This window comes from Pogoniulus pusillus, chromosome Z (assembly GCF_015220805.1).
Source record: "Pogoniulus pusillus isolate bPogPus1 chromosome Z, bPogPus1.pri, whole genome shotgun sequence".
Lineage (NCBI taxonomy): Eukaryota > Metazoa > Chordata > Aves > Piciformes > Lybiidae > Pogoniulus > Pogoniulus pusillus.
Window position 1 is genome coordinate 47,790,134 of NC_087309.1, and position 13,098 is coordinate 47,803,231.

Below are 13,098 nucleotides of genomic sequence, written 5' to 3' on the forward strand. Positions count from 1 at the left end.
CCCCTCAAATCTATTAAACTGTGCTAACAGCTATGCTAGGCTCTAGCAAGCATAACCATCAAACAGCTGATTTCTGTCCGGAAAAGTGAATAAGAGTACTGAAAAGTCAAATGTGTTTTCATTATAGAGAAGCACCTAGAAGGGGGAAACTGTCTACTAGGCTTATCCTAGACTTGTAAGTCCAAGTCCAGTGACTATAAGTTGAATAGTAAACAATCCACCTTTGGAATAGAAGGTACAATGTCACTCCAGGAAGGGCTTATCAATAAAAGAACAAAACTGAGGAAGAAGTTGCTATGTAGTGGAACTATCTTGGACACTTAGGAATGTAGGTTTATTGCTGAAAAGGTTGGCTGAGTTCTGGAATGTCCTTCTTTCTGGCCTCTGGAAGCCTGCCCCTGTTTCTTGTTTTAATTGTGTCACAATTTCTGTGTGTACAAAAAAGTGGCAGTTACTGTACAATCCCTTGGAAAAGGTAAATTATTTGAAAGGTTTTGATTACTGCTTTGAAGTGGCAGAAAACATTAGCTGTTCTATTTAAATAGAAGGGCATGAAGGAACAGAGTAAGAAAGGGAGAAATAGCAATGTAATTGCAGTGATTTGGGGAGGGTACAGCCCTCACTCAGAACCTTTCAAATTTTGGAACGTTATGGCAGCAGATGGCACATGGACTTCTTGGGCCAGTGGCAGTTCTGTGTCTCGCTGAGCGTTTCCACAAGAGTTAGAAAATCTTTCTAATATTAATGTTGTTTGTTTTTATTGTAGGTACTAACTCTTCCCAGAGTAGCTCCCCTAGTTCAAGTGCTCCCAATTCTCCAGCTGGTTCAGGACACATAAGACCCAGCACTCTTCATGGCTTGGGTCCAAAGCTTGGTGGGCAAAGATACAGATCAGGAAGGCGCAAATCAGCTGGCAGCATTCCTCTCTCTCCTCTTGCACGGACACCTTCCCCAACACCCCAGCCAACATCTCCTCAGCGATCTCCATCACCATTGCTAGGATATTCAATTGGAAATACAAAAATTGCTCAGTCTTTTCCTAGCAAAATGCACTCCCCTCCAACTATTGTAAGGCATATTGTTAGGCCAAAGAGTGCAGAGCCTCCAAGATCTCCACTGCTGAAGAGAGTCCAGTCTGAAGAGAAACTTGCACCCTCTTATGGCAGCGATAAGAAACACTTATGTTCACGAAAACACAGTCTGGAAGTGACTCAGGAGGAAGTGAATAGAGAATTACCTCAAAGGGAGCTAATTCTTCAGAGCTTGGAGGAGAATGTGTGTGATGTGCCGTCACTCACACGAGTCAGACCTGCAGAGCAGGGCTGCTTGAAACGACCTATCTCCCGAAAATTAGGTAGGCAAGAATCCATCGATGAACTAGATAGAGAGAAGCTGAAGGTCAAGATAGTTATGAAAAAGCAAGATTTTGCTGAGAAAACAAGTGCTGCTATACACGAGCCTAACAGTGAACCAGAAAATCCCAATACCTTAAGACTGGAAGAAAGAGATAAAACAGCATTCCAGAAGGTATTAGAAAAATTAAATCAATCTGAAACAAAAAGTGTTGCTTTAGAGACCCAGTCAGCTGGTGGCATACTCAAAGACACCCTTCAAAAGAATGCAAACTTGAAATCAAATGATGGTGTTGCTTTAGATGTACAGATGGTGTGTCATGGGCTTCCTCCTAGTGAACTCAGTCATGTTTCTTACGACTTCAAAAGAGTTTCCCCTCCATATACTCTGCAAGATGTGTTACCTCAGTCCTCTGACAGGATGACAAGTGGAAAGGGAGAAAACACTGACAAAAACGTACCAGCAAAAGAGTTTGCCAAATTTGAAAGGATGGATGGTAAGCTTGCAAATATTGATTATCTTAGGAAGAAGATGTCCATGGAAGAAAAAGATGACAGTGTCTGTCCAGTGCTAAAACCTAAACTAACGTCAAATGTTCATGAATGCCTTCAGCTTAATGCAGGCAGACCCTTAAATGTACAACAGGAGTCCACTCTAGTTGCTGATGCTAGAGCGTTTATTGGCAGTGCGCATGCTGCTCAGGTTAACTCGGTTTCTTTTGTTCCTCTGAAGACCTTGAATAGCCGAACAGACATGAGTGTGGAAAAGTCAGCCCTGATTTCCACTGAGGCTCCTGTCAGAAAAAGCCCATCAGAATATAAACTTGATGGGAGATCCATTTCCTGTTTGAAGCCAATAGAAGGCACACTAGACATCGCATTACTTTCTGGACCACAGGCTCCAAAGACTGAACTTCCTTTGTGTGTGCTGCCAGAAGGACAGAGCACCAGCAGTGATGGGGGATCTCCTAAACTCCCAGTACCACAAAGGGGCGGAGGGAAGGCAGAACTGCCCTGTCAGAAAGAACAGTTTTTAAGCTATTCAAAATCTGGCAAAGTCAATGTATCAGAGACTCAGGTTCTGCAAACAAGCAAGGGTTCTCCAAATCCACCTGTCATCTCTGTGGCTGCAGAAGTAGTGATGGAGAAAAAAGTTTCTAGTCTGGCTACTAAAGGCAGTGTTTCTGTTATCAAAGATGGTCAGAAGAAAGACACCTCCCCTTCAAAGCAGAAGGACAACTCAGTGGATGTGAAGTCTTGTGTTATTCAGACTGTTAAAACTAGTCAAACACACTCCAAACTTTCTGCTATCCAAAGCAGTCCTGAAAAACCTTTAGAAAAAGAGAAGCAAATACAAAAGGAGTTGCCTACCAAACAGCCAGTAACCCAGAGAAGTTGTGAGCCTATCCCTGCAAAGGTGGAGGTGATCAGGGAGTCCTCTCTGAAGGTATCTGCCACAGATATCCTGATAACAAGCTACTCCAAAAGCAATGAAAAAAAATGTGCTGATTTTGCCATTCCACCTCAGATGCAAGGCAAAATGCAGGCAGCTGGCCCCAGAGCACAGCCTAAGGATGCCAGAGAATCAGTGAAACAGCTAGGCAAAGACAACACCAGTGTTGCCAGTAGTTTTATGGAAAGAGATATAACCAAGAAGGACCTTCTCAGTGAGTCTAAGAAAGTTACCACAGAATCAAAGAGCGAAGCTCTTCCACCTAGAAAACCCATGCAACCATCAGTAGGCTGTGACACTAAAAATGAGAAGTCTGCATTGGTTTCCTCTGTGTGGAAGGACAATACCAAAGATTTAGGAAATAAAGATCAGAAACAGGTTATTGACATAAGGCTTCAGACTACTGGGAGAGAGCAGGTCAGCCAAGTTCCTCAGCAGCAACTTAATGCTTCAGGTTCCTCTGCTGTGGGACACATGTCAAGCAAACACTGTGTTGTAGACGCTTATGTTCAAGAACATGTGAAGCCTGCTGCCACCTATGTGGAAAGCAGCAGTAATAAGCAGAAGCCAGCCTTTGATACAAGTTCCTCTAACGTTAAGTACGTGGATAAGCAGACGTTGTCACAAAAGCCATGCTCTGCAACTTCGAAAGAAAAAGAAACTACTCTTCAGGTGTCTACTAGCTCCCGGAAAGATGGGAAGCATGCCAGTAAAAGTGTGCTGGATCCCATTTCTTCTGTTTCAGGCTCTTTGAGAAAAACGAGCACTGAGCATATGCAGCCCGGAAGGCCTGTGAGTTTAGAGCAGGGCTCAGTAGCCACCCCCCAAATAAGCAACATTGCTTCTGACGCCAAACCCAAATTCTCGGCTGCTGGCCTGGCACCAGCAGGCCTAGAAAGTTCTAAGCAGATGCAGAGGCAAGAACTGTCAGGTTCGGGGGACTCTGCTGATCAAAAGCAACTTCACCTCAGTGAAAAACAAATCACATCTCCAAAGTTTTCCACTGTGAAAGACTGTCTCTTGCTGAGTAAAGAGGTAGACAAGAATCCTAGTAGTGATGTGGTCTCTGCAGACAAGAGACCTGAAGGAAAAATATGCACTGACGCACTTTATATTCAGCTTGATAGTGGGAAAGTAGAGCCTACCCTTTGCCTTGCAAACTGCAGTGTCAGAGGAAAGGGAGCAGAAAAGGCAACTGCAAGTAGCAAAAGCTCCCAAGACTCAAAAGGGAAAGGACAAATTAATCAAAAACAGTCAGAGGATGCAAACAAGCAGGTTGCAATGAAACATTTATCAGCTGCCAGTGGGCAGGGCTCTTGTCGTGTGGCTGCAACAGCAACAAAGCCACCGATTTGTTCAGCCAATTCCTCTGAATGTAGACAAGAAGTACCTGTTTTGTCTTCAGCAAGGAGTGATGCTTCTTCAGCAAAAGTTAAAGCAGGCTCACCTGAGCTTCCCGCAACTGGCAAGGAACTAAATAAGAAAAATACCATTTCTGCAGGGAGCAATAAGGCAGAAATGAGTAAAAGCGTTTCTCTGGTGGCCTTGCACAGTGCTGCTGTTGTAGTAGAAGCCCATCACCCTGCTTCAAGCCTTAGAGGGAAACCTGGAAATCAAGACAAGTCTTTTTTTGTTAACACTGTAGAAGTAAAGGGAAAAGATGCTGTTCAGGCTCAGCAGTCTGCTTCAAGAAAACAGAATGTAAGTAAGGATTCACCTAGGCCAGCAACCACACCTGACCGCCCTAACGCACTTTCTGATGACAAAGACTCATCTCGGCAACGGCGAGGAAAAGAAGCTTCACGGAGCAGTCCTCACAAAAAGTCCTGTTAAGACCTGGCAGGTGTGAGTTCAAGACTAGCTGAAACAATGTCAATATAACACATTGGACTGCCTTTAAAACCAGCACTGTGTCGTGACTTTGTGCGGCAAATCTTTCTTGTCACTAAAGAGAATAGAGGGGATATGTAAAGATACAACTTTTTTTTGTTGTTGTTGTTGTTGTTTTTCAAAATGCCTTCCCAATTGTAACCGGTAAAACTGTTACCATATAGTATTTGTACAAAAAAATACCTTTACAGCTGACAGCTGTTGAAGAAAAGATTTCCTCTGTAAATACTCTGTTTGGGGGTTGAATGTAGCATATATACTTTGCTGCTGATTGCATTGTTTACTCTCCCCTTTTCTAAGATAGTCGCTTTGCCACTTATTTGCCATACTCAAATCTGAAACCATTATCAGAACTCAGACCGGGCATGGGTATGCACAAGCATTGGTCTGAACAGAAAACAAAAACAGGCCACATTTTTGCTTACTAAAAAGTCTAGCTAGAGATTGAAAAACAAAACTGTAGTACAGAATAAATACGGTAATTTATTGTGAGTTTTTACATCTATTTTTAATGCAGTTTTTTAGTACTTTACCTGACTGACTGCTTCTGCAGCTCTAACAAGACACAACTGCATCTCCCTACTGCATAAAGCCTGTCTGTTAGAGTAGGTATCATTAAAGCTATGGGAGGATCACTTGGTTATCAAGGTGTTCCATCAGAGTCATGTTTTGTGGTGAAACGGTCGTTTCTCCCTTGTCTTTTGGGAGCATATTCTGAGACCTTCACCTCAGACAAAGCTGAAACTATGAAGCACACACCATGTGCTTAGTTTTTGCTGCAGTCCTCTCAAGTTCTGTGAGCTTTTTTAAATTCCAGGCCTTACAGTGTGAGGCACCAAGTATAAGCACATGACTTGCAGTACTACTGGTATGTTCATCCCTTTTTTGTAATAGATTCAGAGATCTTGTATTACCGTGGCGCATAGGTCTGCATAATTAGTGTCACATTGCTCTAGCTTTTATTCTGTTTCACGGCAAGTAAGGTAAAAAGGGGGAAAAGTAGTTTCAGTATCATATCTTCAAAAAAGTTCAGGACATCCAATACCTTCAATACGTAGCTGGGGCCTTATGTTGTACTCTTACTTACTTGCTGTTTTTAGCAAGTGATTCTAAGTTTCACATTCATTTCTAAATGCATTGAGTAGCTCCGTACATTTCATAACTCAATCCTTTTATTTGTATGCAAAAAAAAAAAGGGGAAAAAAAGTACTGTAATTATAAAAGAAGCATTTTGTAACAAAGGAAGCTGTTGGAGCTATTTGGTGCTAGAATGTGACTGTCTTTTTACTTTTGCTAAGCCTTATTTAAGTTTTATACATGTGGGACATACAGACGGTTATTCTAGCATTGAGGTATTTAATTGTGAAGGATGGAAGTTAAAATTTAAAGCATACACAGAAGCACTACAAAAATACCCTGCTGGAGTGTGGGGGTTTTGATGATTAGGATCAATAAAATGTCAGTTTTGCTTTTTTCTGTTACATGTGCCCATAGTAGAGCTAGGCCCCTGCCTGTTTTATCAGGGCTTATGGATTGTCTTTCTGTCTCAAAGTCACAAAAGCACAGTGTAATCTCGACTTGGAGGTTTGTATGAAAACCGACAGTGTGTGGAATTAATTTTCCTCTGGTGAGAACTCTGTTAGTACACCAGTTAGTTGAGTTGGATTACAGCAAACCTACCATGTAAAGGTGATACTACAAACAAATCCTTCTATTTTTTCATGTGACACTACAGCATTCGTTCTGCCTTTGCATTCACAGAGGAGCTAGTGAGCAGTGGAGAATATTTCTTGAGCAGTGCAAAAGATAAAATGGTCTCAACATTTACAGTTCACCTGTGCTTGGCAATTACTACAAATAAACGCTAATGCACTTTGAAATAACATTTCTATCTGGGAGATATTTCCTAGTTTACAGTCTCCTGCATTTTTTCAGCTGCCCGCTTGTTTCCTTTAAAGCACATACAGCTATTTGTTTACAGTATACCTTATGTATATTTTGTATAGTTCCTTATCACTTCTGGCAAATAAGTTCTTTGCATTTTGGAAGCGTAACAGTGCTTAAGCTTGTGTTTATGTAGTTCCTGTTTGCTGGTGTTTACCTTATCTGTAATCTTAGCAGTGATCTGTTAGAGATCCTGCTGCCTGTGTTCTACTTGTTCTGTGTGACTGTAGCTCTGATGTGTTCTTTTGTAGTCTTTCTGCTGTAGATTCCTCAGCTGACAAGAAAAAAAAGGAAAGGAGGAAAAAAAATTTGTTAGGGTCTGTGCAATAAAGTGTTTGCAGTCTTATTTTCTCTAAGAAACTCCTTATGGATGTCATAATTGTTGTATATTGAACATGATTATTTATACTTATGCAGTTGAGTAACATTGAAATAAAAATTCAGCATGAAACTGTTGTGTCAGATTGTTTCTTTGAACTGCTTTCATGCCTGTAAAGGCACATCTCTGCTCTACTTGGAGAAAGGCAGCTGTTTGTTGGTTTGGGTTTTTCACCTCTTGGGGGGCCAACTCTGCATCCACTAAGGCACATGCTGGCCAAAGATTTGGCATGAGGAAATGCAGATTAGTCTGGAGATGGAGATCATAGAATCAACCAGGTTGGAAGAGACCTCCAAGATCATCCAGTCCAAACTATCGCCCAGCCTTATCCAGTCAACTCGACCATGGCACTAAGTGCCTCATCCAGTCTTCTCTGCATAGGTGACTGTCTCATCTCAGGTGGTGGTAGGCACAAGGTGATGATGATGGACAGACAGCCTGTCGTGACTGGTAGGTAATAACGGCAGGAAGAGCAATAGGGAGGACTACTGTGATTCCCATACACAAGAAGGGTCGTAAGGAGGAGCCAGAAAACTACAGACCTGTCAGCCTGACCTCAGTGCCAGGCAAGGTCATGGAACAGGTCATCTTGGGTGCCATCACAAAGCACCTACAGGATAGCCAAGGGATCAGGCCCAGCCAGCATGGGTTTAGGAAGGGCAGGTCCTGCCTCACCAACCTCATCTCCTTTTATGATCAGGTTACCCGCCTGGTGAATGTGGGGCAGGCTGTGGATGTAGTCTACCTGGACTTCAGCAAAGCCTTTGACACTGTCTGCCACAGGAAGCTCCTGGCCAAGCTGGCAGCTCATGGTTTGGACAGATTCACTCTGTGCTGGATCAAGAACTGTCTGGATGGCAGAGCCTAGAGAGTGGTGGTGAATGGTGCCACATCCAGTTGGCAGCTGTCACTAGTGGTGTTCCCCAGGGATCAGTGCTGGGCCCAGTCCTGTTCAATATCTTTATTGATGATCTGGACGAGGGCATTGAGTCCAGCATCAGTAAGTTTGCAGATGACACCAAGCTAGGAGCAGGTATGGAGCTGTTGGAAGGTAGGAGAGCCCTGCAGAGGGACCTGGACAGGCTGGATGGGTGGGCAGAGGCCAATGGGATGAGATTTAACAAGGCCAAGTGCAGGGTTCTGCACTTCGGCCACAATAACCCCAAGCAGCACTACAGGCTGGGGACTGAGTGGCTGGAGAGCAGCCAGGAGGAAAGGGACCTGGGGGTACTGATAGATAGTAGGCCGAAGATGAGGCAGCAGTGTGCCCAGGTGGCCAAGAGAGCCAATGGCATCCTGGCCTGCATCAGGAACAGTGTGGCCAGTTGGACAAGAGAGGTTATTCTTCCCCTGTACTCAGCACTGGTCAGGCCACACCTTGAGTCTTGTGTCCAGTTCTGGGCCCCTCAATTCAAGAGAGATGTTGAGATGCTGGAACATGTCCAGAGAAGGGCAACAAAGCTGGTGAGGGGCCTGGAACACAAATCCTATGAGGAGAGGTTGAGGGAACTGGGCCTGTTTATCCTGGAGAAGAGGAGGCTCAGGGGTGATCTTATTACTGTCTACAACTACCTGAAGGGGCATTGTAGCCAGGTGGGGGTTGGCCTCTTCTCCCAGGCAACCAGCAATAGAACAAGGGGACACAGTCTCAAGTTGTGCCAGGGTAGGTATAGGCTGGATGTTAGGAAGAAGTTCTTCACAGAGAGAGTGATTTCCCATTGGAATGGGCTGCCCAGGGAGGTGGTGGAGGCACCGTCCCTGGAGGTGTTCAAGAAAAGCCTGGATGAGGCACTCGGTGCCATGGTCTAGTTGACTGGCTAGGGCTGGGTGCTAGGTTGGACTCGATGATCTTGGAGGTCTCTTCCAACCTGGTTGATTCTATGATTCTATGATTCCCCTGATTTTCTTCTTTCCACTTCTTGCAGATGAGTGACACCTACTAAAATACAGACACCTTTACTTTTCAGTAGCTGCCCAGCAGGGGGATTATTTTTGTTCATGTTTTACTATTGCTTGTTTTCTCTGGGTTTTTTCCTCTCTACGAAACCGAGTGGAGCAGTGTTACAGCATCACTTCTGCTGCTTTGCTCTCTACTTGAAACCAATAGGTGAGGAAGTGGCAGGTCACCCTCAGCCTTTCTGAATATCTGCAAAACTGATGCGCTGACAGGCACATGATGAGTTGAGGAGAGCAGGGTCCAGCAGATAAGGAAATTGAGAACTGACTGTATTTAGCTGCTCTGCCTAGAAACCTGCATGCCCAGGGTGAGTTTCCAGTCTTCAGGGCCAAGGGGAAAAGGGGTGGTGCAAGGGGTTGATGTTGAGGAAGAGGTTGGGAGAGAAAGATTGATGGTTTTCTATCTGGCATGGCCTGTCATCCTCACTGCCACTGCTGTAAGAAGAGACATCAACTGACCTGGGACAAAAATACTGTCATGATCTAAAAGATAAACAAACTCCTTTCTTCAACACTTGCAGTTTGTTATGCTCCTGTAAACCTCTTGTTTTCCTCTTACATGGTCTACAAGGCTTTGTAGGGACATAAATCTTGGATTTGGGTGGTAGGTCAGGTGGCAGCTCAGAAAAATCACTGCATCTCTCAGTTAATGGCTTAGGAACAAAACATTTATTTCTTTCCATTGACTGTATGGCGTAAATGGTTACTGCTGATGTGGTAGTTTGAGGGATCCTAGGTCTCCCTTAAACAAAACCATCGGGACAGAGACCCATTCCAGGGGGATGGACCTGGTCAATCTCCCAGAATGGATTTGAATGAACTGATGTTAGGAAGCAATGCTAGAGGTTATGGTTCAAGCTGGAGAGTTGGGAGTATCAGGTGGAGTACAGAAGGCTTAAGAATAGAAGACAGTAACAACATAGCTAAGTTCTAGCACACAGCAAATCCTTTAAAATGCAGATGTCAATTCGATGCAGGGGTGTGTTGGGTTTGCCTGAGCTAGGACTTAATTCTCCTCAAAGCATCTTTCTAGTGATCTGCTTTTCAGTGCTGTAGTTGGGTGTTGGTAACACAGCAGTGTTTTGGCTACTGCTGCATAAGCATCCAGGCTGTGCTTCCCAACATTTCCCCATCCCAAGAGTATACTGAAGAGTGGGCAAGATCTTGGCAGGGAACACAGCCACGCCAGCTGACCCAGACTGTCCAAAGGGGTATTCCATGCCATATGATATCAGCTCAGATACAAAAGCTAAATGAAAGAAGTGTGAGGATATTTGTCCATGGAGTCTTACCTGTAGAACCCTGCTTCCTGGGTGTTGCCAACCACTGTAGAGTAACATCTTTCTACTTTTGTCCCTGTGCATGATCTTTTGCTTGTGCTTACTATTAGTGAATTGCTTCTCTCTTATTACTGACTGTCTTATGTTTTCTCCTCTCCCCTGTCCATCTGGCTTTGGTGGGCATTTGACCTACAGCTGGGGCAAGAACATCAGCTGCTAGGGGACGAAGAATTGCCATTGTATGGCCAGATGAAGAGGTATGGTGTGAGTGGCGGAGAGGGGATCTCACCTGCTGTTTTTCCAGGTACAGAGAAACCCAGTGAATGAGAAAATATTCTCAGAAGTGCAACATCAACATCCTGATTTTTTTTAAACAGGAATCAACAGATTCACAAACTGATCATCCTGATCAGAGCAAAATGTTCCTTCAAGAATCAGTTGGCATCTTACTGATAATATGTCCTTTAAGCACAGCTAAGGAAGGAAGAACTTGGCTCTGACTTTTGGTTTCTTCAGTTGAAATGAAGTGCTTGTCAATTTCTGAAGTGTGACTTGTCAGCTAGATTTCTTCTCTGTGTGTGGTGGGTTTACACTACTTAGAATTTGGGATTTACCCCCACCAAAGGTATATTAACCATAGAATCAGCCAGGTTGGAAGAGACCTCCAACATCACCCAGCCCTATCCAGTCAACTAGACCATGGCACTAAGTGCCTCATCCAGGCTTTTCTTGAACACCTCCAGGGACGGTGCCTCCACCACCTCCCTGGGCAGCCCATTCCAATGCCAATCACTCTCTCTGGCAAGAACTTCCTCCTAACATCCAGCCTATACTTCCCCCAGCACAATTTGAGACTGTGTCCCCTTGTTCTATTGCTGGTTACCTGGGAGAAGAGACCAACCCCCACCTGGCTACAACCTCCCTTCAGGTAGTTGTAGACAGCAATGAGGTCACCCCTGAGCCTCCTCATCTCCAGGCTAAACACCCCCAGCTCCCTCAGCCTCTCCTCATAGGGTTTGTGTCCCAGGCCCTTCACCAGCCTTTTTGCCCTTCTCTGGACACAGAGACTACTACAGACTACACAGAATTACTACCTCGAATTATATAGAAAAATAACCCAATGAAATGAGTGTATTTATCTCTCATGTTCTGTCCAGCCTCTTTGGGGTTGTACCCCCAAATCCTCTTGAAAATTTTATTTACAATTCAGAATTAGGACACTAATCTTTACACCTGTAACACAGTGTGACTGCCAGTAACTAATTTTATATTGCAGCTGTGTTGTATCATGACTTCAAGTGACATCTGTAGCCCAGGAGCCAGCATGGAGGTGAGCTGAATCTTGTCAGGCACCATTCACCTCAGCTGATTCCCTTGTTCTCTTTGTGTGCCAGCTCCTCAGCTGTTTCTTGAAAACAACAACAACAACAAAGCAGCCAACAGATAAAAGCCTGACTGGAAATCTGGAAACCAGGGCTTGCATAAGATCCGAGCCTAAGCACATAAATGAATTCTATAAAGAAAAACAAACCTCCTGTTGGTTTATTTATATCACAGAAGGTTAGAGGCTGGAAGGGACCTTTGAAGATCATCTAGTCCAACCTCTCTGCCAGAGCAGGATCACCTATTGCAGATCGCACAGGATCATAGAATCATAGAATCATAGAATCAACCAGGTTGGAAGAGACCTCCAAGATCATCCAGTCCAACCTAGCACCCAGCCCTAGCCAGTCAACTAGACCATGGCACTAAGTGCCTCATCCAGTCTTTTCTTGAACACCCCCAGGGACGGTGCCTCCACCACCTCCCTGGGCAGCCCATTCCACTGGGAAATCACTCTCTCTGTGAAGAACTTCTTCCTAACATCCAGCCTATACCTACCCTGGCACAACTTGAGACTGTGTCCCCTTGTTCTATTGCTGGTTGCCTGGGAGAAGAGGCCAACCCCCTTGCTAAGTAATCTCAGAGGACTAAATCTTTGGACTTCAAAAAGTTTTGATATATGATCTGCACACTGTAGTGCATTATAGCCACATAGGAATTTTCTTTCATAATAATCAGTCCCTGCATTTACAGTTTGTGTTTCCCGAAATGCAGGGTGTGTGCTGCTCAACGGTGCTGCTTGTGTGCTGTCCTGTGCGTGGCGTTTGGTGAGGCAAACCAAAGAGAGAATTTAAATTAAGACAGGTGAAGACACAGTCATCAAAAATAAGCTGCGTAGGGGGAAAAAGGGAAGTGCACTCAATACTTGGTGTGAAAAAAATGTATTTGTTGCAGAGGAACACATTCAGCATTTCTCCTGATCAGTTGTCTTTTCAGTTCTAGCCAGCTTGCAACTTGCCAACCTATGAGTCGTTGTTATGTTCCCTGTCAACTCTACTATTTGTCACTTTCCTGAAACCAAAAATTTCAACAGGGAAACAATGGAAGAATTTGGTCTCTCTCAGGGGTTGCACTCACTGTCGTTCACGCTGGATTGTTAGGTAATGCAGCTGGAGGTTGCCTGTTTAACGAGTTAGGTTTGCAAAGGCAAGGGGAAAAGTTCCCTGAACTGCTGGCTGACTTCAGAAACATTCCTCCCTGCCTTGCTGCGAAGAGCAAATGGGGATGTCCTTGCCTCAGGCAGCGGATTTTACGCAGTGATGCTTTTCTTCCTTGGACCAGTCCTTGCGGAAGGGCTTGTCTGATGCAGACAGCCCATGCAGCGTTAGTCATCTGCAGCTGTGGGAACACAGCACCTACCAATGGGGTCAAGAGGAAGTTTCGGTGCAGAGGGTATCAGCACGCTCGAAATTAGGGAACACAGATCAGCGGTATGGGGAGTTGTAAGGAGAAGCAACATCT

The 13,098-nt window shown here is 44.5% G+C and overlaps 1 protein-coding gene across 11 annotated transcripts in view; it reads left to right on the forward strand.

Moving 5' to 3' along the window:
* MAST4 (microtubule associated serine/threonine kinase family member 4) overlaps positions 1-7,090 on the forward strand; it is a 354,406-nt gene extending 347,316 nt beyond the window's left edge. For all 11 annotated transcript variants that reach the window (XM_064140713.1, XM_064140716.1, XM_064140714.1 and 8 more), the window contains one exon: positions 767-7,090. In XM_064140713.1, coding sequence (XP_063996783.1) covers positions 767-4,638 — 3,872 coding nt within the window. In that variant the 3' untranslated portion in view covers positions 4,639-7,090. The remainder of the gene's footprint in view (positions 1-766) is intronic.
* The last annotated feature ends 6,008 nt before the right edge of the window (positions 7,091-13,098 follow it).